Here is a 27,088-nt window from a genome sequence, read left to right as displayed (position 1 = left end):
CTCCAGGGTCACAAGGAGAAAAACAAAAACAACCTGTGGGTTTTTCTCAGCAAGAGAGATAAAGAGGCATAGAGAATCCATGAAGTACAGAGAACACATGAGGGCATTTCTCCCTGCCACCATGTGAAGTCATAAATTGTTCTGCGAGCGCACGCACGCACGCACGCACGCACGCACGCACGCACGCACACACACACACACACACACACACACACACACACACACACACACACACACACCCACGCACACACCCACACCCGCACACACACACACCCACAGGCTCTCTGCTTACTGACAATCTGTTCGACCAATCATGGCTCACAGGGGAGATGCCTGTCACCACGGCGACGGGCAGCAGGGCCCACCAGGGCACTTTTTGCATGTCTCAGTCCTTCAACGTATAGACAGCCTGCCATTACTGATGGATGAGACAGTGGATTTACTTTTCTCTCCAAATCTGACTCCTTTCATTTCACCCAACACCCATTTCCCAGCTGCCTCCTCACCGGCCGCCGCTTCCCTGGCGGCTTCCCTCTCCCGAGTCGTGTTGGTATGAACACTCCAACAGTCCGAGAAGAGACGTTTACTTGCAATAAATATTCACAGAGCGAGGAGGTTTTGTCACAAGAGTTCATTCATCATTTCCCTTTAAGTCCAGTAAATTATCTGCAGTTTCCTGATTATGTAACAGGGCCTTTCTGCCCAGAAATGCTTCTGATGGAAAAAAAAAAAAAAAAAAAAAAAAAAAAAAGAAGAACTTCGGTGGCCTGCAGTTCTATGAATAAGTTTGGTAAGAATTTTATTGCCATTACAGCGTTTTTCCAACTAAGAGAGAGAGGGGGAAAAAAGTGTCAGCAGCTTTGCCTCCGTTTCCCTCATGTATAATTTATAAGGAGTGAACTCACTATAACCTTATTCCTCTTAATCAGGTGCACTGCCCTCGCTAATGTTGAACCTCTGGTCTGATTCAGTAGCAATTTATCTGAATAAAGACTTTGAATTGGTTTACGCTCTAAGTTTACAGCAGTAAACTTAGAGATGCCCTCACATTCTCTTAAAACATTTGACGAAGAGAAGGAAAATAATAATGCAATTCTAAATTGCTGAAACCTGTACACCATCTGTGCAAGACCTTGACCTGGAACACTGAAATGTTACGGTCATTTGATGACACTTTGACTGGGGTGAGGGGAAGTAAATTTGTCTAGTGTTGGGATCCAGATGTTTATGGTCAGAGTGTTGAAGTATTACACAAAGCAAAAACCAAGTTATGGTGAGCATCTGGGAGTTAAGGAACCATATAAAACAATATTAGCCGAGCCTCCTCAGCTTTTACAGGGAGTTTAAAGGCTGTGTGCATGGAAAATAGTTCTACCTTGTAAAGGGTTTTAACTGAAGGTAAATAATCTTCTTTTAAGTCTACAAAAGAAGATAACACCAACAAGTCAGCTGGCGATGGGCAGATTTCAGCTTCACCGAGTCAAGAACTCAAAACAATCCATCCTTTCTGATCAGTAAACACCATGTGAGCGTCACTTGGTCAGGCTCTTTGTTATGGATGCGGTAACAGAGAGAGGGAGTCTAAGAGTTTGCTTTTTTTTAAGGATGACTAAGCTGTTTAAAAAGGAAACTCTTTTCTGCAACATGTCAGGCAGCGAGGGAGCAAAAGACTTCAGGCAGACAACATTAAGGCCAAGCGAATCACAGCAAAGCTGATCTCTATTGCCTGATTGAGTTTCACCTCAGTTATCAAGCAGTCTGGGTTTGAAAATGCTGTTAGTCTTTTGGAAATCTTGGCTATAGAGGTAGGAAATTAGATACTTTAGGATTTACACACATGCAGGCAGACGCTCATGACCACATGCTAAAGGTAGTGTAAAATGTCAAATATCAAAATACTATTTTACATATCGGCTCATGCAGTCATCTAACCACTCAATGACAGTTCGCAAAAGACTAAAACGTCTACTTGCAGCTGTTCTTAAGAGTAATCAGAATCACAATTAGCAAGAACCAGGACAAATCTTTACGCAACACTGGAGTCTGAACGTCGACCGCAAAGCTCCCATTTGTAATACTGAAACTGTCCGAGGCCTCCCACAGGTTGAGGACTGAAAGGTAGATCTTACAAGTATCTAACGGGACCAACAGCCTCTTCTGAATCAAAGCTACCAGGGGAATTCCCCGCTGGAATTCCCAAATTGCGTTTTTATGCCTGGGAACGCAGGAGAACTAGTCGGGTCGGATCCCAGCAGACTTAAACTGACATGAAGAGTTTGAATAATTTATCAGCAGAATTAGCGCACACACTATAGAGACTTTATATTAAATGTCAGCTTTTGGATTTAGCCTCTCTACATACATTTGACATGTCTGTGCATGAGCAGCCTAATTTGGGTTTTACAGGGTTTAACATTTATATGAAAAATATAAATTTAGAGAATTGAAATGCTTGATTTTAAGGACGTTGTTTGAAATCTGACCACTAGTTGCAGCCCCTGATTTGTACCGGGGCAGCATTTTAAAGGGGAGGGAAGCTACAGACAATACCCTGTCACCTCAGGTCAAAAGTTTGGGTATTGAGTGAAAGAGACAGAATTATAACAGAGAGAGGAAAGGCCGTGGGGTGAGCAGTGGAAGAGCTGCAAACCAGATTCTTCTGAAGGCGTTTTTACATTTTGTATTCTGAAGACCAGAGACAAAACTGCTCTGAGGACAGCATCATAGTGCGCATGCTATTGCTATCTAAACGCTACTATAGATAAAGATCACGTCTCATTGTACATAGTTACTTTTTATACATCTTTCAAGAAGCTGTCAATAAGACTCTGATAATCCTTGAAGATGCCACATTTGACTTATGTACATGGATCTACTGGAGCGTTCTCTCCATGTTAGATCAGCTCTCTTCCTGGAATATCATCATCTGGATGGACAGACTCCAGCCGTCCATGACAGCCATACACACAACCCGACTTAAAGTCAGCCATGAAGCAGCTACTGAAACACTGATGGGAGGGTAGACTGGATGAAATTTGTTCAGAACAAAACGGACGTCACGAGGATTTAGTATGTATAGTAACTTACTGTCCACACCACAACAGCACAAGATCCATAAAGCAAACTTTAAAAAGGCCAAAGGTTTGGAAGCAAAACCAAATTTATAGACAAAAAGAAAAACACTTTTTCTTGTGCACCTGGTGTCAAAAGAATATAACAGTTATATGAAGAGCTGGATTATATTTCTACTAAACCGTTGTCAGACATTTTGGTCTTTTCTTGCTTTCTTAGAAGTAGCTACTTTTGCCTCAACCGTTTTTTTTTTTTATGTTGATAAATTTAGTGTATGTACCTAAAGCTAAACTAAATGAAAAAAAAAAATCAAACGGTTGATCAATAAAAGCAACATTTGATAACAGAATATATACTCCCAACACTGTGGAACGTTTCTTTAAGGGCAGTTTGTACAAAAAAATAACTTCAAATATTATCTTGTACTACGTGAATGCTGCTAGCAAGAAGAAAACTAATGTGATTACTTTGTTATTGAGAATATATTTGAGCTAAATTATACATCTTTGTGTGTGTGGGTACTTGTATGGCAAGTATCTACCCAACAGCATTTGTAAACATTGAACAGCCTCTATAATATATTTGACAACAAGTCAGGGAAATCTTGCTTTGGTCAGCAATTTCTGTCCAGCAGTGCGCGCTTAGTCCCGAATGTTTTACTGGTTGACAGGAGGTGATGATTACTTCCATTATTACTGCTTCAGGTTTCGACTGATGTGTAACAAAGCATCAGGATTTAGGGTTCGTAGCTCCATGTCTAAATGGAGAAACTCTGTCTTAGTAGAAAAAAAGAGTTTTGTGGCTGACCAGGAAAGCAATAAAGCCGTCATTCATGAAAAGGCTTTAATCTTGAAACGCCTCTCAATCAAAATCCCTGGCATTAGTTGGGCAGCCGGACAAGTTATCAGACAAGACTGGATTTTCAATGCTGCTCTGGTTAGATGATCACAAACAACTTTAGTGAACAAAAAAAGAAGTTGGAATAAAAAATAGACAAAAACTGCCAAAAAGAAAATTGATTCTGACCAGTCTGGTGATAAAGACTAGTTTAGGTAATGAAGGTGGGTTGGTAAAGAAAACAAAATGAAAATGAATTGAAACAAATCTTTATGTATTTATGAACAAACCCCAACTTTACACACTGGAAGAGGCAAACTGAGGCATCGAGTCATCGTACGCTGCATGCAAAACTCATCTTGCAAGGCTTTCACATCATTAAAGAATATTCCTTCTCAAACCCACCAAGCCCAGCGTGTGCAATCCAACACTGATGTACAACAACGCTTCCCAAACCTTTAAGAATGATGGGGTTTCATATTAAAATTCCAGATAATGAGGATCCTGTATAGAAAGCGAATCTACAATATTAGGAAAAGGGGGGGGGGGGGGGGGGAAATAAAAGAAAAAAGCTTTTTTGCGGCTCTACACCCACTAGCTGCCTCTACCCCTTTATCCAAATCCCCTGAACACCTCGACTGGATTTAAAAGGTGAAATCTATTATAGATCAGAGCCTGGATTCTTCTGATGAGCTTCTTTCAACGAGGAAGCTTGGAGACGTATTATACTGTACGTACAGCTTTGTATTCCACCGATAGAGTGGGAGAAGAGATGAAAAGACATGGATAAATAATCACTGTGAGCCCAGGATTCTGTACAGAGGAGATTGTGCATATTAGCTCTCACTGCAGTCGCTGCAGCGAATGGTGTGTGTGCGTTCGTGTGCGTGCGCCGTCCAGAGCTGCATTTAACCGCAGGGCATGCTGTGTCTCTTTTCTCTCGGTGCAGCCAGCAGTGCCGCTATCAAGGAAGCAGCGATTGTGCCCGCGTGTGTGTGTGTGTGAGAGAGAGACCGCCATCTGATATATATTCTGCCTATAAGCTCTGACTCAACTGTCCTGCATCAAATCTCTTGCAGTGATATGAGCCACTAAGCACCAGAAATCAGTTTAGCTTTCTCTGGATAATCACAGCTCTCAGCTCGCCACGCAGTTTATCTGCAGAAAGTGTTTACCTGAATTGCACAGTGGTTCAGGGTTCCAATTCTGGACCACACATGAGTGAATTGTAAAAGATAAGATTGGAAATCCACCCAGAAAACGGCGTGTGACCAAAACTGGCTTTTTTTGTTTTGGCCAGAAAGGTGAGCGGCTGGTCGTAAATTAAAACCGTTTTCCAGTCAGTGTGTGCATCCTGCTGACTTCTACAAGGCAATACTAACAACTGTTAGAGTGGAAGCTGCTACAGAGTGAAGACGACTCAAAGTTAACACTAATGCTGATACTAAAAACTGGGTAACTGTTTATTCTCTAAAGCAGCGGTTTTAAGTGGGAACTGGGGGGGAAGGAAAAAAGAAATAATATAAAAATATATAATAGACTTTATATATAAAATAAATTCAGCTTTTCAATCATTATAAAACAAGAAAAAAAAAATTCTTGAAATGTTATTCCCATCTTTCTCATTGGCTGGCAGTCAAATTCAACAAGCTAGCTTGCTGCTCAAGCTAACGTAGCAGGCGCAAAGTCTCTGTCAGGAAAACGACTGAAGGAACCATCCTTTCGCTAAATGAATGTAACGATTATTGAATAGTGAACAGAAGAGACGAACAAACATTCTAAAAGTCAGTGTTGCCTTACATATTTTGTAGCTTCGTCTGTGGGTTTTCCAGCAGTAGCTAATGCCGTTTCAAGGCATGGAACATTTTGGGAACCTGTTCTTTACATTACCGATTCTTAAACCTTTAACTTCCCCACAGACACCAACCTAGAAAATTTAATTCAAAAACACTTAAATAGAAAACTTAATCATAGCCAAGGTACACATGTATATACACAGTACAGACCAAAAGTTTGGACACATTTTCTAATTGAGTTCAATTAGAAAGTGTTTCCAAATGTTTGGTCTGTACTGTATATCTTATATATATACACACACACACATATATTTCCTTGTCTTGGTAATGGCCGTTGGTTTTCATGCTCAGAGTTGAAACTGGTTGTCATTGGTGTGTCATTATTCCCCGTTCCAAGTTTGGACTTGAAATGTAAATTGAACGCATCACTTCCTCCTAGTGTAATACCATCCACTCCATCTCAGATCATGTTAGATTTATCATGCAAATAATACCAGTATTTCTTCAGAGTACCACCAAAGGCAACCCAATTACCACAAGTGGTATTTGTGCCATGCCTTGACAGCCATAGGCTGATTTGTCACAACTGTCCATAGTTTTAAGACTCATAACGCTCCTGGGCTGCATTAATATTTTATACAGGCATTTTTTTTGTCCAAGACATATTAATCACTTTCTCCTCTACTTGATTTTATTCTCTTCTCCCATTTTTGATGAATGGAGCTGTGCGCAAGCACAGGGATCCAACAGGGCTAATATATCTGCTCCATTGTAATCACATGTGATAAATGATGGATTAGACCACTTAGCCGGACTTCTGCTGTAGCTGACTTTGTACACCTATGATTCTCAAGTCATCTACATGATTGAGTGCCCAGGAGTGCTTCCCATCTCTCCACAGCCTGAAAGCACTTTTTTGCTCGGCCCTCCCTCCCCCGTCCGCTTGCCTCCCTCTCTTTTACCCTGTGTGATCATTTTCTGTTTACAGCATGTAAACATAGCCAGCATAGCTTTGGTCAAATGGGAACAAGGGAGAAGTTTTCCAAAAAAGGATTAGACCAAGTTGGAAGTGCACTGATAAAGATGAGGTGCGTTATAAAAGGAGAAGCGCACTGCTGTAGCTGTTAATGATAAACATCTGAACAACCTGATTCTCATGACAAAGTACTCACTGAAATAAAATAAGTATGCTAAATAAACTATAAAAACAAAACAAAAAAAAGCACAACAGTAATTGATGCAAATGCAGATGAACAGATGGGATGGCATGTTTTTTTTTGTTTTGTTTTGTTTTGGGATTTTCTTTTCCTGTTAAGTCTATCCTATTTCTGGGTGGAGACTTGAGAGCTGGGCTTTAATAACACATGACAGACTATTTTGACAAAAGTTGTTGGCTTTGCTGCTAATTCTGGACCTTCACCAATTCATTCTTTGGTTCTTTTTGTGCCCGACAAAGTAAAAGCAGCCGTTCATCAGCGTTGGCAATTAGACACGGATCAGAAATGTGGGCATTTTTATGATCATTTTTATTTAAGAAAATATTGAACTACAAAAAGACAAACGGAAAGGCAGTGGTTTGACAGTTCCAAAATGAAAGATGGGATGAAGTGGCAACTTATGGGAAAGAACTGATGACTTGACTGATTGTGTTGCCTAAACTAGCTATTAGAGAATAGCTAATTTAGCCAACACAATTTTATTTTGATTTTTTGATTTGATTTTTTTAGTGCATATATGGCTTCAGTGTCAATGTTGAGGTCTTACTTAACACGTTTAAAAAGTTTACAATAAAGTAAGCAGCTGAATTGTTACATAGTAGAATCTCCTTTTACTACTGTGTATGGATGTGTTCATTTTTGTGTATTTGGATTATTATTTTTTACTCCAATTCCTAAAATGTGACATCAGGGTTGCTGCATGGTGCAGAGGCTGTGGGGTGGCGCAGCCATACTGGGATCGATTCCTGACCTTCGCACCTTTTCTGCACATCCACTCCTCCTCCTCGTCCTCCTCCTCATTCTCCCACCACCCGTTTCCTATCTGGTGACTGTCAATAATGGCCTCTGGTGCCAAAAAAAGAGAAGAAGATCTTAAAAAGTCAGGCTTCTTACTGAGTATTATAGCGCTAAAGAAGACAGAGGAGTGTTGAGCAGGAAAAAGACACATTTTCCAAGTCTATGCCATCCAGCTTTCTGTAGAGGTTAGTATTGCAAACTGGATCGTTTATCATCATCATCATTTGGGCTGCCATTTTAATGAGAAACTCTTACAAGGTTGGCATTTTAATGATTTTACCGTTGTGTCTAAATGTCCAAAAATACTGAAAGCCTTACCAAAAGAAGACAAAAAACAAACAAACAATGTTTGCCATTGCAAATCTGACAAGCTCAAACTTAAGTCCGTTTTCAAATACGCCTTTATTGTGGACGCTTGCTGGTCCTTCCTAATGTAATCTGTTCATCAGGAGTCCAGGTTACTGAGAGGTCACACAACAGATACACGGAGTAGCTGTCAGGAGGTTATCACATCACTCGCGCTGGTGTCAAAATCACATCTGCTCCAGAAAGACAAAGCTTCACTATTTTTTTATTTTTTTTTGGGCCGTTTCAATTTTTAAAGCTCTAATCTGGCTTAGCTGGTCTAGTTATTTTTAACACTTGCATCTGTTTTCTTTGCTCCCAATGATGCTGCTTGCAAGACAAAAAGAAGGTTGGATGTTTTGTCCTCTGGTTTGTACACAACTTGAGAAAACAATAAAGCGGTATAAAACAAAGCTGAAAGCGCTCAAGCATTAAGGGAGGCTCTTTTCTTTAGTGCACTATTTAAAGGTAAATAGTGACCTTTAAATAGTCACTGGTAGGTCACTGGTAGTGACCTACCAGTGACCTATTGAACTCTCAATTGACTTGAAAAATCCAGATTTATCCTATAAAAGACAAAGACTATTTCAACTGTTAGGTTTACAATTTTCTCAGTTATTATTTTCAGTGTGCCGAGTAATGAACGTGACATTTAAGATTCAAATAATGCAACTTTTTTTATTTTCCCAGATCAACTGTTTGACTTTCCGGTCCTGTTGCAAGGCTCATGAGAATCTTCCAACTGGAATGAGCTTTAATCAGGTTTAATCAGGCCAATTTAGGAAAATAAATATATTGTTGTATATTTCATCTGCTTAATTCTTGAAGTCTGCATAATGATCCATACTGAATCTGTGCACTTTGAATCTTAAATTGAGATCCGCTCTGCACTGCAGGAACTGATTTCTCTTTTAATCAAAATCAGACCAATCAGAGTTTTGTCGCCAATTTCCAATCACATAGTTTTTTTTGTACATCTTTGACTTTTGGGTGTAGATGCCAGTAAATTATATCTTTCCTGAAAATATTTTTTTTTTTCTTGCCTTCCTGCTTCAGGCTGCAATAGGTACAGTTAGCATTACATCAACGGCAGTGTTGGTGTTTATCTTATCTGTGTGGTCCAAAAAGCTGCTGGAGTTTCCAAATTAATGACAGACGAAGGTTGAAGCCTCAGATGGATAAAAAGGTGCATCTTTGCTGTGTTATACTTGGCCTTCCTGTTATCTGCCACAAACTTTACAGCCTGAATAAACTGAACTACTTCTCAAAGGCTTTTAAATCTGTCCTTCCTCTGATTTCTTTTTTATTCATTCAGCCAAGATGGTCAAGTTTTGGACCAAATTGTTGCCATACTGAAAGACAAACTCAAATAATGACTTGTCAGACTTTACATTCGCAATGACCTGTGCACAAGTTATATTAGAAAAGTAACCATGTGTTTTTGTGTGCCGGAAATTTATGTCAGATATTTTTATTCCTGCTTTGACAACCAATGAAAGTATTTTTCTTATCTATTCAGTCTCTGATAAAGAAATGCGATTATGTGACAAAATATTGAATTGTAGGTTCCTAGGTTATTTGGGAGCATCTCTGGCACAAATAGATTGGAATGGCACAAGAAAATATTTTAAAACTATTAAAATACTGCATATTAAACATCTGATTTTAGCATTTTGTCGGTTATTTGTTTCCGTGTTTATTCAGAAACTATAAAAATTGGAGAATGTGTGAAAACTGACCAAGACATACTTAACCATACGTTATGAAGATAATCATAAAAGATTAGGAAAAACAGGAAATGACACAGCATGAGTGCAAGTAGAGAAAGTTTAATCTGAAAGCCCACAGAGTGTTCGTGTTTTTGTCCGACTCGCTTTAATTGCACTCATTTTTTTCTAAAGGCGACTTCCCTTCATAGGCTCAATGCGCCTGCCTACTCGCCCGTTTTCCTTTCTTATTTATAAGTAATTTTTTTTCCACACATCCATTGATTTCCTGCCCTTTCCTCAGCCCGTCTCCCTCTCTCTGTACAGTACAATAAATGGAAAACTAAAAGAAAGCCACAGAAAGAGAGGCCTATCGGAGCGTGAAATAGTCTGAGCTTTACTACGAGTGGGAGCGTTTGACCGCATAGTGCACCAGCCATTGGCGTGGTTACCTACGGCAACGGGGCACTAATAGAACAGCATTCAGAGGAAGAAAAGGAAAAGAACAAGTCAAGCTGGAGTGTTCATGTGTTAATGAGTAAATCCAAAAGCACGCACGAGTTCACACAAACGCATGCTGGCGTCTGCCCGCAGAAAATCTGGTCTTGATTTTGTGGGAACTATTTTTGTGTGCCTCCTAACCCAATTACATACTTAAATGCGCACTCACACAAATTAAACATCTAACTTAAACATAAAAACAGATTTTATTTGAATGCTCCTGCCTCTAAAAATGCAAAAATAAAAAAAATTTAGAAACTTAATACCACTTTTTCTTCTTGGAAGAACAATTTCTGATCTCTTATAATTGACAGTCTAAATGAAAAAACACACAAAGAAACATTGCTACCATTGTTTGAGAATGGCTTTATAGTCATTTAAAAAAATGTTCTTGGCAAGTTCTTTATGCAACTAGTGTAGCAGATTTAGATTTGTCCATTTGAGAATGAACTCCTGATGCACAAGATTGGTTCAGCGTATTTTGGATGACTCCAAGGCCAGAAGGAAAACATACCTTGGTGCTTCCATGACTTGGGGGGGAAAAAAAGCCTCCAATAGGAGAAATCAGAATCAGTCCCACACACGTTGGACCAACACTCTGACAAACGGGGCACTGTAGTCTGGTAACATTCAGATCCTAGATCCTGGACCTGGCACGCCAAAAATAATTAGCACCAGAATGATAGCATTAACCTGCTCAAATCCGGCCATTAAAAGCATACTTGGGGCAGACAGGCTGGGAATCCTATTGGAGCTCTTATTTTGATGAGATAAGCAATACACTGCAAACCATAAATCCCTCATCCACTCTCAGTCTTAGTGTGAGCAAATACGGGCACATTGGCCTTGTTGTTTGTTTGTTTTATTGGCTTTAGCAGTCCCACTTGCCTTCCCAGGGCTTAGTGGGCACAATTCACAAATTCAGGGAAGACATATTATCGTGTTACAAATGCACGTCTCAGTCGACGTGTCATGTTGCAGCTTCTGTTTATCTGAGCTGAACATTTGATAAGTTAAGATTTAACAACAAAAAAAGGATCAATGAATTTATGTCTTCCAATACTGCTGATGTTGTGATGTAGCAAAATATAATTATGTCACTGAATCAGATTGTAATCCACAATGTCATCTCATTCATTTGAAGAATTCCTACTGCAAAAGGCCGACTAGAAGAAAACTTTAGGTAAAGCAGTGGTGTTAGCCTGATTACACGCTTGTCATCTTGATCGGTAAAGCAGATCCTTTCATAGAAAAAGTACAATCCAGCGACTTCTTACCAGAAACGTGAGCAGTTTTGTTTGGAAAAGTCTCAGATTTGCGACAACGAGGAGCTGGACCTCAATAAAAGGACCTGCAGCCAACGACAGAACCAACTATTCTGTTGAGGCTTAGTCGTTTACACAGCAGCCATTTTTCAGCTATGCCAATTCTTTGGCAGTTCAAGCTTTTGGTTTACTCTGACTAAAATGTTTCTACCCCCACTGAGACAAAGTGATGAAAACCAGATTCACTCACCTCACCATACAGATTGCTTAAAACTGACAGACTGCCCTACTTTTCTGACCAGTTCCGCTAACATTTACCTTACCACATAAAAAAAGCATATTTGTTTCCCTAAATCATCAGCTGATCCACCAGTATTTAAAAAATTGCATAAAACTGGTAACACAAGTAACTTTTTTGCTATCCTTGTTAAAGCTCTAATTATGACAACATTTTTAAAAAGTGAACTTTGACTTGCCTGTAGAGGCAAGTAATTTGACACAAAAGAGGCTTGAAAAACCTAAAATTAACACAAATTCATCCACCTTGTAAGAAACAGTAGCTGCATTTCCATTGACCATGTAAAATTCGCTTGAAGGAAATATGCAAGTTTAGAAATAAGAACATATTTTTTGGTAAAAAAAGTTTTTGCGCTACGATGAGGTGATTTTCCAGCTGCATCAAAATAAGTGTATTTTGCAAAACTGCCACGGAAACACGAGTAATGTGGCCAACAAGCAGAAAACTAGAGGACTCCCAACTCTAGTCATTTTAGTGATACCAAAAAACAAAACAAAAAAACCCCAAACATTATAAACAGTACAACAAATTTTTTTAAACACCATTTAAAAACATGTTTCAGGAAAAAAAAGAAAAAGAAAAAGGTCTTAGGATACAGATCTCCAAACCCCAGAGTCACACTTTTCAACTCACACGAGTCAGTATCCAAACTTGTGAACTGCAAAGGCAAACCCCAAGCTTTTGCTGGGAATGGGTGCGGCTGCTTATTTGGATAGCTCAGCGGACAACATGGCAACTTTGTAACTGGGAAAAAGTTAAGCAATCCACTACAAAAACCAAATTATATCCGTCTTGGCCACTGGGACACTGGCACACGGATGTAAGAGTGACGGCAGAGGAATCGCTTCGCTGCAGCACATCAGAGACTCAATGGAGCTGCGGCGCTGGATTTTGACTCGGAACAACTTGTGTCTTTGTTGGACCTGAAAAGAAACGGCGTGTCACGTCCTGTACCCTGGCGCTAATAGTTTTCAGAGTCGTGAAGTGTGCGCTGCGGCGGGGCATCAAGTACTTGTTCCGCATCCTCATTTAATTATGGCACAGCGCACTTCTCGTGGAAAGATCTAAATTAGAAAATAAAGCTAATCAGAAGATGCAGGAGGAAGAAAATAAAGAATGGGGGAACAAACACTTTCCCATCTGGTCCTTTGGTCCATTCCTCTCTTTTCTCCCTTCTCCTCACAACATCTTTTCTTACTCTATCACTCTCTCCCTCTGCACCATTGCGGCTCTCTTTCTCAATGACTCTTTCCTCCCTTCATCCAGGCAGTTGCCAAGGTAATGGCATTTTGTGGAGGCACCTGGCCTGCTGACCTCCTCTCCTTTTTCCTTCTCCTCTCAGTTCCTCTTTTGCCACTTTTTTGTCATCCGTCACACTCTGAAAAGTGGCCAGAGTGACTAATTTTCCACATTTGTAATTCCTCTAAAAAGGTCTGTGGCAGAAGTGAAAGAAAGACGCACAGCAATCCAGTTCAGGCATCCGTTTAATAAGGTGTTTTAACACAATCTTCGCAGTGATTTAGTGTTGTTTACGGTAAACAAGAGGATGGCATCTGGCATTGCCAAATAACCTTTATGTGGAAGCATGTAAGAGAAGGGATCTTTGCTTCTTAAGACATGGAAAGCAGATTTTGGGTGAAGCAAACCTTTTTTCTGACTATTTGCCTTCAACAGCCAATATAATTTCTCAAAATGAGCAAAGTGTTAATCTGAGTAGGTGCTAATTTAAAAAAAAAAAAAGAGCCTTAAAAATGAAAGAGGTTTGTTCGAGTGCGTCCCCAGTGTAAGTTGTTTGAGTTTCCCGGTGACGGAAATCATAAGATCAACTGTTTGGTTTTTTTTCTGTTGTTTTTCTTTTCTCCTTTTCAAACGCAAACTATAACAGGTGTGAGCCTCTTGCCAAGAGACGTGTTGTTTTACAATGTTCCCTGCAACATGAGAACAACCTTCACACCTCCTAAAGCACAGCTTGTGTGGGTTTGTGTCTGCGTTTCAGAGCAGATTCTGGTCCGCTTCGATCGGCAGTGCCAAACAAACGAATCAAAAGACGCCGCGCAATCTGGCAAAAACCGAACAGGTTTCAGTCTGTCCACTGCCGGTAGAGAGGGATTAGTTGGTGCCTTGCAAAAGTTTTTACTTAACTTTTATTTTGCCACAATTAAAAAAAAAAAAAGAAAACTTCTTCTACATGGGAGTCCTGGTCAACAGAGAGCAACAGAAACACACAAAACTGCAGTTAAAAGAAAATGTCAAGCTATAAAAAAAGAAAAATTAGTGGTATATGTCATTGAATCACCTCATAACTTTTTCCACATTTAGTCATATTTAACCCCAAATGTCTGTGTGATTTACTGGGATTATACGTGACTGGCCAGCACAAAGTAGCGCATAATAAAAAAAGTAAGGAAAGGAGGACATTAAAACGGTAATGTCAAAAAACCCAAACCAGTTCAACTGAGGCAATTCACCATCGAAAAGAAAGAAATAAAATATCCGGCTCAAGAAAATACCAGCTTTTGGGTTGGGCAATACGACAAAAATATAATCATGACCTGTTTTTTATTTAATTTTAACAGTAAAAATAATGACTTTAAAAGCACAGAATCTAAAGAAAAACAACCAAAAGAGATTAGGGCAAATAGCATTTCTAAGCACACTCTCATCAGTTTGCACACTTTTGACAACTATTGTCGAGCAGAATTATTGTTTGGAAAATATGTCGCAATTCTTAACACATGCAGTTCTCTGCGTGTCGAACAATAATCCACTTCTAACACGGTGATGGAAGGAAGGAAAATGTAAGAGTACCTGTGTTTATTCTGCTACTCATTCTGCTGGACAGACTCCAAATCTGTTTACATTTCTTAACTGAACAACTGCTCAGGTTCAACCAGGTGACAAAATAAGTCGACCTATCCAACAAGCATCTAATATCGCGTACACATTGTTTTTCTTTCCTTGAGAAGGTGTGTGTGTGTGTGTGTGTGTGTGTGTGTGTGTGTGTGCGTGTCGCATGACCAATTTATGCCAGTTACTGCAGTGTGAAGTCACAGTCTCCTCGCTGTGTGTGTGTGTCCATGCTTGTGTGTGTGTGTGTGTGTGTGTGCGTGTAGGAGGGAGCATAATTTGATTTTCAACTGTACCATGCTTCTCTACAGGCTCCCTGACTATGGAAATTATATAACTTGAGCTAACTGAGGATATTTCATACTTTAGGTAGGGGGTCGAAATGAAAAATGTGACTAGTGCGTGTCAAATGCTTTGTGTTAGCCTGACAGAATTAGCAATGCAAACAGGGAATGGTATTTTATGTGAATTTCTCTTATCTTAAGATTTTTTGTCTTGTCATTGCTCACCCTTTTCACCACGGAGGCAATCCTGCTCCTCAGTTGTTTTCGAAGCATGCAAGTCAACGCTCGCCTACTGTTGCAGAAACAAATTGAACCGAGTGTCTTACAGCCACAACGGAAGACAGAAACACAAGACAGGGGGGAAAAAGGCAATAAAGAAAAGGAAAACTTTTGGGAGGGCAAAACTTTATTCTGTCTTCTTTTTTAGTGTCCAATCACCACGTCCAGTCAAACTCATCTTTCACAACTGCCTCCCTTTATTAATCTTTCCTTTATTGAAGGAAAAAATCCGCATTACGAGTCAATCTGCAGGAAATCTTCTTTAGATCAGATTTTTTTTTTTTTGAGTTACCTGGAGGGTCAAACAGGCAAAGCCAATATCTGAAAAGGACAGCAAGTTAGCTTTTGGTTTCCAAGAAATCCTGCTTTGCTTCTGGTTTACTGTAGGTCATGTTAATCCTAAATGCTTAAACAAAGGACTAACTGAGCTTTAACGCTGCATTTGTCAGTAAACAGGCGGGATTTGCTATTTATTAGCAATAAAAAGCTATGAAATATCTCCATTATAAACACCCCAAACACTAAATGAGCCAATTTTGACACTAACACTGTATCACAACAGGTTTATTATGATGCAGTCCATCAGAAAGAAGAAGAAACAATATATAAGATTTAGACCTGCTGTTTCCACTTTCCACAAAAGGAGCATTGGGAACTGAAGTTGGAGTTACTCAACACCCTCCAACTTCCTCAGCAGGAATTTCTACTCTAGGTATCATTTCTGTCTTTCACAGTTGGAACAACTTTCACTTACAAGAGCGAAAACAGCAACAGACATTTTAGCTCATCAAATCTCCTCCAACTCCACCAGGGCAACACCAGCAACTACGGCGTACAAACTTAAAACAGAAACAGAAACACATCTCTGCACGTTGTGACTCCAACAAACCATGAACCCAAAATTAGTTTAGATTGATTTATCTAAATGATTTATTACGAGTCTAAAATGAATCATTCTAACCATCCGAAGAGTCCAGTAAACCTGTAGAAGTCATTTAATACATCATCAGCAAACGTAATTCAAGATCTCATTTCAGAGTTATTGGAGAGGAACTTGCAGTAGGTCAGCTCTAATGAGGTCTGTCAAATAACCAATGACAGATCGTTGTGAATCCCTTTTTATCTGAGTAGATTATAGTCCTGCATTAATATTGTCAAAAAGTCTCTCATTAATTAGTCAGACGTGGATCAACTCCTGAAATTAGAGAGTTTATTGTATCCTGCTTAAATCTTAAGGCCACGACAAAAAGACCAATTTATGAACCAGCGTCGTGTTTGACAAAAGTAAAACGATATGAGAAATCAACATCTTACGTCTTACAGAAAATGATTTTAAAAAAAGAGCTGAGCATCATGGGAATTTGAGGGATCAGCTTTTTTTTTTTTTTTGTAAATATGATAAAGGAAGTACATGGGCAAATGTCAACTACCCAATAAAAAAATAAAAATAAATAAAAACCTACAGTTCAAAATACAACCTAATGAAGCCTAAAATCCAAATTCGGTGACCCAGTAAAGACAATGTTAAGAAGAAAACCCTGGTGGCTATGATCCACGACCTGGTTGATATTTGGATCAAGTTTCCCACACCGAGTGGTTCACAATGAAGATTACAGATGCTGCTTTGACCCGTGGAGCCAGAAGGCTTCCTGTAATGTGGTCCAACAGTAATCACAATGCTTACCATGACTCACCGTCCAACAAGCACTCTGTTAAGTAAAGCTTTGAACAGGAGATTCATCCTTTCACTGCGGGGATCCTTAAATTAAAGGTCTAAGCCCTTTTTCACTGACTTAACAACAACAACAAAAAAAGCCACCAGCTTGCAACAATCAGTTGCCCGGGGAGGTTTTCACAAGGTATAGGGCCACCTAAAAGAGCAACTTGATTTATGGCTTAAAAGGCTTTTGTGCTTCGGACTCAAGTCAACAAAACATGTTCTTTCTTGGCATTTACCGACATCCTGCTGGTGGAATTTTTGAATCCTTTCCAGCCAAACCAACTACTCCCGGTTTGCCTCTGCGCATCTCACTCAAAGATGCGCAGTTTCCAACACCAGGAGATTCCATCTAATTAAAATTCAAACCAGCAGCCACCTAACCAGTAGCTCCATTCTCCCAAAGCAGTGGCGGCTGAAGCCATCGTGCTGACTGGGCAAGAACCACAGGGTGGAGAAATCAATGCGTTCTCTCAGGAAGAACAGCGGCATGATGAAGTAAATCACAGGCTTGAGAAGTTCAATGAGAACAAATGAGATGAAATGAGGAAAAACAAAGGAATTGAAAGAGGGAGGGGGTAGAAGCTAACAGATGCAGGACTGCTGAATCTCCTGGAATACTGATGCAGAGCCGTCCGCCACGCCGCTTCATGTGGCCACCACATCAAACCAACATCTCTGCTTCCCACATCGTCACCAACACAACTGGACAAACCCATTTTCTCAACCATAAATTGTGGTTGTAAACGTCAAATCTTACTATGCAGTTATCATGATTTGAAATCAAATAATGCTCAGGGGCTACTTACAAGATTTCGTCGTTTTGAAATTCAAGGACGCCGTGTGAGTCTTCGAAGTCCTCCCCGTTGCCCCTTGCGGTCCCTTCCACAGTCTTGTAGGGCAGCATGACCACACCGCGAGCTCCAGACGTTCTCAGCACCTTCACCTCCATCGTGCCAACGCTCTCACTGACGTGGCAAACGGGTTCCTCGAAGGTAAAGATACCGGCGTGGTCGTCGTCGAATATCGTGACGGTGGCCGTCGACGGTATGCCGATGCAGGCCACGGAGTCCACGTGATTGGCCGACTCGTTCTCCTCCGGCTCCTCGCCTTCTGAGGTCAGCACCTTGACGTTGGAGAGGTGGATGAGGAAGTTTTCGTCCTCCTCGAAGATGTCGTCGTCGATGATGCCCACGCGGATTTCCTTCGTGGTCTCGCCCGGCTTGAACACGACGACGCCCTCCGTGAACTCGTAGTCGGACCCGGCGTTGGCCGTGCCGTCTTCCGTCCGGTACTCCACAGAAACGGTCTTGCCCAGGTCGCCGCCTCGCCGCACCACGTTCACAGCCACCGTGCCGCAGTTCTCGAGACACTGGTAGGAGCCCGGCTCAAAAAAGATCTTGGAGACGGGGTCATTGTCGCCGGCGTCGGAGCGGACCTCGTGCATGCTGACTGCCTTTCGGGCCTGGTCCGCAGCGTGCTTCTTCAGAATATTGCCGGCGCCCGTCATGAGTCGGGTGGCCTGGCACCGATAGAAAGCTCGACTTTTCTGCTGCTGGCTCAGCACTTGATAATTGGCAAGTTCAATGAGTTGTTCCACCTGGTAAGAGGAAAACAATTTAATTATTTTCACCAAAGCAGATAAAATTTTTTTGCTTTAAATCTATTAAGTCCCTCATCACTGATTGATTGGCTAACCGTTACTGACATTGTAAGAGATGCAAAGTAAATACAGTGGAGTCTAACGTCTAACAGATAAACATGATTAACAGTTGAGTACCTAAAAAGTAAATTATAATAATAATAAAAAACAAAATACAGAAAATACAAGAACATAAACCTTAAAATATTGTGATATTGTCATCAAGCTCACCAAATATGGAGATCGTATTTCTTGCTGCTATAAAAACCCCTTTCTGTAAGTTTACACAACAATCAATTGGCTTCAACCATTAAAAGTCAAAATATCAACGAGTAAAATCAATGGAGAGAATAAGCTTCATATGGCACGCTACTTCAGCAAATTATCTTCTATCTGCACCAAGGTCCTCAAAGGCAAGATGGATCTTTATTGAACCCTTTGTAGTTGCATGTGCAGACAGATATTCCTCTACAAATAACAGATGCACTTCTTTCCGTTTTCCATGAAACATTGTTCGAGTCTTACACTGTACTGGCCTTCAGAAACTTAACCCTGTGTGGGAGCAGATACAACTCTGCTACATAAACTCTGCAGATAAAACTGCATAAACTTCAGTGCGAAGGAGAAACAAATATGCCATCATTAATGTAAAGCCAGATGGACTTTTCTACATGTAGGTGTAATCTTTAAATATGTGGCATTAAGACCAAAGCAGAGTGGGTCTGTTATCCCAGGATTCTTTTATTTTACTTTTTAACCAGCATGTTGCCACAGCTACTTTATTTCCTTTGGAACTTGCTTTAATCTGTCAGTTTGGCCTAAAATAAACAAATAAAATTTGCAGTTATAACCATTCATTACTATCATAAAGCTGGACTGCATCTCATCTGGTGCAGATTTGTCATTTTATTTCTGACAGAGGAAATAAACCTTGGGGAAAAAAGTCCAAGTGAGGCAGCTGTGACAATGAATGCCTTCGGCTGCGATACCGACCTCCTTGTCGGGGTGTTTCTGTTTGAGCTCCTTCAGGATCTTGGCCATGTCTCGGCGGGTCTCCCCCTCGTCCAGATCCTTCTCGTCTATGTCCAAACCCAGCGGACCGTCCAGGAAGTCAACACCATGAGAATTCAGCATCTTTCCATCCATCTCAATGTCCACCTAGAAAAATAAAAAAATAAAATAATTTAGAAAAAAAGGACTTACAATGAGCATCAGCAACCCAAGACGAAAAAAAAAAAAAACTAAACTTCTCAAAATATTACAAAACTCATAAAAGATCATTTCCTCCTTTAAGGCGAAAGTAATTTTTCTATTTCAGACCCAAATGATAAAATTTAAAAACAAGATCTATACCTTATCTGTTTGCATGCTCACATTATGAAATGACTTCATAGGGGAACGCCCTCTTTTGGGTGTACCTTAGTTAGAGCCGTAAAAAAGGAAGTGAATCGCGTTGCTGGGGGCCACTCTGTTTGTCCCTTAAGGATGCATAGTGTTGGTGTCCAGTGCTAAAACTATAAACCATTTCCATTTCTCTGTTGTTTCTACACGTTTTTTTTTGTTTTTTTTGGGTTATTTCAGAAAATACCTCCAAAAAAAAAAAAAAAAAAAAAAAAAAGCCCAGGAGAAAATACTTAATACTTGTTCTTTGAGGGATAAAATTCTTTATAAAATCTCGGTAGATTACCACAGTTCTTATTGTCTAACGATAATCCCAACTTCTGCTGTATAAAACTATCAGCATGGTTGTATTAGTAGAAAAATACTAGAAAAAAAGGAAACAACAAGTGAGAACCACACATTTACCAAAGCTAAACGTTCTAACCTTTTATTGTGAATGTCTTTATAAAATAGGAGCAAATGAGCGATTGCATTGCAGCATCTGGTCTATCGCTGTGATGCAAACTGCAAACTGAGCTGTATTAAAAAGTTACATCTGTAACTGTATTCAATGTACTTTAGTCCCCAAAACTAAAGTAATTGCCAAATCACTGCATAGAAGAACGTTAGCATTAGCCTCCGCCTTCAGTAGAGCTTACTCTACTGTTTACTTCAGTTTACTGAAGACTTAGCAGCCATATATGCAGCGTTAGAAATTCCTGTAAGTGATTAAACTAAAACCTAATTTAGTGTTTGTTGACGTTTTGAGAAAAAAAACAAAAAAAACAAACAAAAACAATATAGCAGTTTTACTGAAACCATCTTAACCTTGTGCTGGAGTGGAGACCAACATTTTACAGAAACGGATAAGAAAAATAAAATAAAACAAAACTGAGTGAACGCAAGCGGCATGTGAATGTCTGTGACTCGCCGTCGGACAAAAAACAGTATGAGAAAACACGTTTGAACAACTTGGCTTTACAAAAAAGTAAAGCTTTTTTTTTTTTTTTAAATAACTAAAAAACAAATACATTTCAAATTATTCTCATTGAATAAACCGGAAATAGTTTATTCAATTATTTGTTGGTATAACACATAGTACTAGGTGTTATTGTTAACACCAGTCAAGTGAAAGCTTAAAATGTTCATTTACATTTTCTAGGTGAATGTTTTATCGACCAAGTGCCTGACCTGCAGCTATGAAACTCTTACTGTTGGCTTTAATTCGAGATTTGTTTGTTTTTTCCCCTCAACTGGAAATTGAAATAAAAATGCCTTTATTGTAGGAATGGAGACGTTTTAATCCAGCAAAGAAATTCTGCACACTTTCCGAAATTGAAGAAAAAAAAAAAAATCCAGCAAGTGAAAAGATAACAGGGCGGTTTTCACCACAACAACGGAAATGTAATTACATAAATACACTGTGTCATCACACAAAGCATCTAATCGGAGTCAAAAACAGGAAATGGATTAAATTACAGAGGTTATTTGTGTTTGCAGTGATAAGTTTAATAGCATCAGTTTACCTTGATGGCATATAATACACTTATGCTGTTAGTAGCTATAAATACAAAATACCCATAAACTCATGCAGCAAACTAACTGCATCTAATTCATTGTGTGAATGTGATACTACTGTACCATCTCCATGTTATTTTTTATTACCTCTTTTTATGTGCATGTGTGTGATTTCCATTTACCTGATACTTTGCTGCTGATAAAAGGAATTTTTGCAATGTGCGGACAAACAAAGGACGACGATTCTGTTCTCTTTTTACTGGTTGGCTGTTCTGATAAATACCCAGGCTTAGGTTAAAAATCAGGGCTCACTTTAAGTCTGTTGGTTTAAAAATGCTCCGACAAAGCCAAGAATCTACATGTGATCATGGATCCTGATTTTAGTCTCAACAAATACATCAAACTTATAAAGATGGCATATTAATGCCTAAAATATGTTGCCATATTCAAACTGATGTCCCAACAAGATTCTAAAACATCTAAGATCATCTGAATCAAACTTACTAAATCTGCTGAAGCACCAAGAAAAGTTTTTATGCACCAAAAATTTGGAAGAAGCTTCAGGAATGCCAACTTCTTGCGCGCTTTAAATTTAGTTTTTTTTTAAATTTAAAAACTGTTTGATTTATTTATAGTTTCTTACTCTTAATCTGCTTTTTATTTCGCTTTGTTTTAAAATCTGTTTAATCAAAATCCTTCTTGATTCATTTTACCTTAATGCATGTTGTTAACACCTACATACAAGCACTTTGAGTTGAATTCAGTTGAAAGTAGCTATATCATTAATGTCACCTTGCCTTTCAGCAGGAGAAGCCTTACAAAATAACTGAGCAACACATAATAAAGTCAAACTTAACTCAGATTTCTTTATTGTGGTTTAGATCTTTACAAAAACCTCATTAGTACCGACTGTAGCAGTGGCAGCTGTGTCATATCCCGAAGGCTTACCTTGGAAGGAAGCGGACGATCCCCCTCGGTCTCGATGATCATGCCACGCTGCTTGCCGGTGCGATAGCGCTTGTACACGTATTTGTAGAACAGCAGGCGGCGGTCTGCCACCCAGGCAAACACCACGCAGATGGGGAAGAAGAGGAAAGTGAGCAGGCCTTCCCAGATCTGCACGACGCCGGGGGAGATCACCGACAGGATCAGGTAGAGCCAAATGTAGGCGAAGATACTCCAGGTTGCCGTGACGAAGAAGACTCGGAGGTGCTTGACCTTCCTCGTCTCGCCGTCGGGCACAACGTACACGCACAGTCCGATGATGACAAACATGTTGAACGCCGCCGAGCCCACAATAGTGGAGGGGCCCAGCGTGCCGGCCTCAAACCCGTGACCTATAATTTCTATGATGGAGAGCAGGATCTCTGGAGCAGACGACCCCAGGGCCATGAGGGTGAGGTTGGAGACCGTCTCGTTCCAGATCCGGACCGTCGTGGTGGTGGTTTCTCCGTTGGGCTTCTTGATGGTGATCTCTTTTTCCTGTGACGTAATGACCTCTATTGACGCCATGAAGCGGTCCGCGATGATCGACACGCCGAGGAACATGTAGACCAGAGCCACGAAATAAACTGTCGCCCTGGCGACCTTGTCTCCAAAGGACGGGTTTCGGGGCTCCCAGACGGGCAGCAGGACCCCGTTTGTGCACTGTTCAGGCTTGCTGCATTCAGTTTTGTTTGTCGACACCACCGAAACGGAGCTGCCCAGGCTGTGCTCGGGAGCGGTACCGGCCAGCGCGCTCCGGGGTTTGAGGAGGAGGATCACAGTAACGACCGCTAGTCTCAGCACAGGAGACAGGGCAGAGGAGTGACACCTGAAGCCCATGTTGATGGTGAGACCGGGACCCGGAGCTGAAGGTTAATGGGAATGTTGGACCTTGAGAGACAGAGAGACACAAGAAAAAAAAAAAGTAGTTAGTGAAATAGTAGAAAAATATGGCTGTGGATTTGGGTGTGTGAGATTTAGACTTAATTTCTTCCCAAAACTGAAGTAGCTGAATTTCAGTTCATTAAAATAAATAAATAAATAAATAAATATTTATGTGATTCTGCTTTCACAACTAAACTTTCCCTTTGTGGGACAATAAGGACTCTCTCTATTCTTTAAAATAAAAAACACTACGGTACATTGGAACTAAATAATAATTTAAAGACCTTATAGAATTATAATGCCTTGTTTTAAAAAAGCAATGAACATAAAGCCTTGAATTAGATTTTCTTAGTCGTGTCCTCCTGCTGATTTGAACACCTTAGAATTGTACTTGCCTGAATGTAAGACTTGAATTAACTAAGCGGGTAAAAGGTGAACCACTTTCAGTGTGTGCAGATTCTGAGAAAACCACATTCAGCATAGTTTTAAAGTGAACGTCACCTTACAAAGCTCTTCATTTTGCACATTTTGTTTACAAGTAGTCGGTGTATACAGTAGTTCAGTGCAGGTTTTGCCAGCCTGTCGACCCGCAAACTGCAAATTCATTTTAACATGAATCTAACATGACCGATAGTCAGAATTTCCCAGTTCCAAGTGCAACTGGAACGCAGCACCAGTATGCAGTCAAGTTCTCGAGTCCTGCTAATGAGCTCTTTGCATGAATGTGTGCTGAAGCAAAGATATAAAAAAATAAATAAATAAATGGAAAATGCAGGACATCGGCCCTTGAGGCCCGATTTGAAGACCCTGCTTTTCACTACACTCCGTGAGGTTTGACCCTTTGATTGGGTGTTAGGAACTATTCCCTAAGAAAAAGTAAAAAGAAACTCGAATTACTTCTAAACATAATTAGACTAATTTCCAGATCCTCTACTTTGACTTAATCTGTATTATGACATGACAAGGTGGAATGTTTTATGTTTTTGTTCACTCGCGACTGGATTAAAATCATTTATAGATTAGATTTCTCTAACACAAGATCAGGGCATTTAGCTTATATCAAACACCCACCTTTGTCTGCACTCACAGACTAACAGAAACATTTTAAATTCTCTTCGCAATCATAATTCACTATTCCCTCACATGCTGGCCATTACGTGCACAATTCAATCGGCAGATGTAGCCCCTTCAGTGCTTTCCCCACCACAGAACGCATAAGTTTTGGACCAGTCAGACTATTTGTAGCCAAATGAGAAGTGACATAACCAAAACTGGTAGTCTTCAGAAACATGTCTGTGGGTCTTGTGGGTGTTGGTATTGTCTGGCGCTGAATTCAGTCCAATGAGAATTGAAACGTTTGGTTCGAATAAAGCAGGCAGGAAGAAAAATTATTTTTTAAAATACTGCAGGCCCGACATGCACAGACATTAGGAAATTCACCTCACAGTTATAAAAACCTACACAGTCCCAGTTTTAGTGCCTCTGAGCATTACACCCAGTGTTGTGTGGTCAAATAAAGCCACGTGTGGCATTATCTGGTGATAATTTGGGCCTTGCCTGTTTTCACTCAGGGATGTCATTTTTGGAATGGCTTAATGACCGCAGCGCACCACACCACGTCAACTGCTCTAAATGTGTACAGGTGTTACCTGTTTTAACTAGACGTGTATACAGTCATTAAATCAGTTTACTGACTGCTGCGCTCCTAGATTATGGTCAAATGGAACACATTTACATTTTAATATTGAAGGGAGAAAAAGCTGTGTTGAAATGACGTACCGAGTGCAGGGCTGTGCATAAATGTTCTTCGAGTCCTAGGAGAATTGCAACATTCCTATTCATTAGCAGAAAGAAAAAGAGGTTGATGCACAACACCTAATTTAAGCATAGCAATGCAAATATGGTGCACTCATTTCCACAGCGTCAGCTTGAGTCAACGGGTCATAAATACATTTCATCACCAAACTAAACCTTTTAATCACTGCGAGGGTTTCTAATAGTCGTTTCACTTCAAATATTTCAACAAAAAATAAAATAAAATAACTGATAAAGACTCCCTCTCTTCCAAAGCTGTACAACGCTTTCAGGAGAAAACCATTAGAATAATACATGGCGCCAGTTTGGGTCTGTTTTTGCCCCTTTCCTTTTCGTCATCTCACACTGCAGCAAACAGGAGACGACACAACATCTATCACCACTTTCTGCGATGGTTCTGTCAACTATACCATTCAGAAGACTGGAAAAGAGCATCACAAAGATTTTATTACCAGTAATTTTATATAATACCATTATTTTTCTTTCTACACTACAGCGACATTTGTGATACTCATTAGCAGATTAAAGTGAGACAAAAAGCAAATGAAATGGGTTTGATCTGTAACGGAATATAGAAGATTGATCTGTCCCACTTCTTGTCACATTACAGCCACAAACTTAAATTTCCACCAGGATTTTATGTCACAGACCGACGGATTGGAAATGATCTAACCCCAAGGGCCACATGAGCAACTGTGACCGCAGCTGAGAGTGGGACTGTTGGCCTTTTCCGTTCAGTTTTATTTGAGAACAACCTGTGATGTTAAGTTTTATCTGGCAACAGTTGACATTCCCCCTGAATAAAATGTGGTCGACCACAGCGACTTTGTAACGCGAAACCTTCATTTTGTGTTCCTGCTGGACACGAGTGAATGCTCTTTTAAATGATTGGTATAGAAATAGTTTTGATGAAGTTTCCCTAATGAAAGCCATTAGTAGCTTCCTTCCAACCGTGCGCAATATTCACAAATACTCTATTTTTTTCCAACCTCACAAATGTGAGCATTTAAAAAGGACCTTTGGAGGAAAAAAAAAAAGAAGAAAAAACTCCCCTTTACCACATGTGCAAAGGGTTTTCATTTTAGGGTTAATATCTAAGCCCAGTAGTGTAAAATCATCAGCAGCAATCCTGATTCCCATCATTTGCAGTGCTTTGTCCATAAGTAATAAAAAGTTAATTTCTTTCCCCATAAAATGGATGACATTTAAATTTACCTTCTCCTAATTGAGTAAACACAAACCTGAACTTTTGAAGGAATTTCAAAATCGGGGAACTAAAAAAAAAATAATAAATTCAGAGCTTGTGTATTTAAAATGTATGTTGAAAAGGAGTAAATGGCACCAAAAAAGGCCTGATGGACACAGATTGATCTATTTAGCCAAAGGACAAAGAAAACAATAAAATCATTAAATACAAATTAAGAACAAAGAAATTTACTTAGTAACACACCATGGGGATAATTAGTTAGTGGGATAACGTCAATTAAAACTGTAATGCCAAAGAATGTGGCTGAAAATGTGGCACGGTGTTTTTTAAGCGCTGAATTCGAATTAACACTTCATAGATGTTTGACATCTTGAGCTGGTTAGAGCTGAAAATTCTGTTTTCAAAATGTATCACAGGTTGTCTTATGAGCAACATTAACAAAGAACGACGCCAACACGCCCAGAAATAGGAGCCGTAAATCAGGATTCCCAAAGGCACACGGTCAGAAAACAAAAGTTGAGGAAACTAAAACCATGCGAGCTGCTAGTGTTGGTCCCAACGCTGCCATTTGTCAGAGGCAAATACTGAAAAACAAGAAATATTGGAAAAAAAATATATAATGTGGTTAAAAAAGCATTAATAAAAAAAGACTAGAATAGGGGCGTAAAAGAAAGTATTAAAAAACTACTCAATTA

The 27,088-nt window shown here is 39.9% G+C and overlaps 1 protein-coding gene across 5 annotated transcripts in view; it reads right to left on the bottom strand.

The window, feature by feature from the left end:
• Positions 1 to 27,088, bottom strand: part of slc8a1b (solute carrier family 8 member 1b) — a 145,912-nt gene that overhangs the window by 104,006 nt on the left and 14,818 nt on the right. For all 5 annotated transcript variants that reach the window (XM_044136271.1, XM_044136273.1, XM_044136270.1 and 2 more), the window contains 3 exons: positions 22,451 to 23,377; positions 19,598 to 19,762; positions 17,772 to 18,562 (listed from right to left, as the gene is read on the bottom strand). In XM_044136271.1, the coding sequence (XP_043992206.1) occupies positions 17,772 to 18,562; positions 19,598 to 19,762; positions 22,451 to 23,326 (1,832 nt within the window). In that variant the 5' untranslated portion in view covers positions 23,327 to 23,377. The remainder of the gene's footprint in view (positions 1 to 17,771; positions 18,563 to 19,597; positions 19,763 to 22,450; positions 23,378 to 27,088) is intronic.

This window comes from Gambusia affinis, linkage group LG13 (genome assembly GCF_019740435.1).
Source record: "Gambusia affinis linkage group LG13, SWU_Gaff_1.0, whole genome shotgun sequence".
NCBI classification, from domain to species: Eukaryota; Metazoa; Chordata; class Actinopteri; order Cyprinodontiformes; family Poeciliidae; genus Gambusia; species Gambusia affinis.
This window is presented reverse-complemented; position numbering and strand designations above follow the sequence as displayed.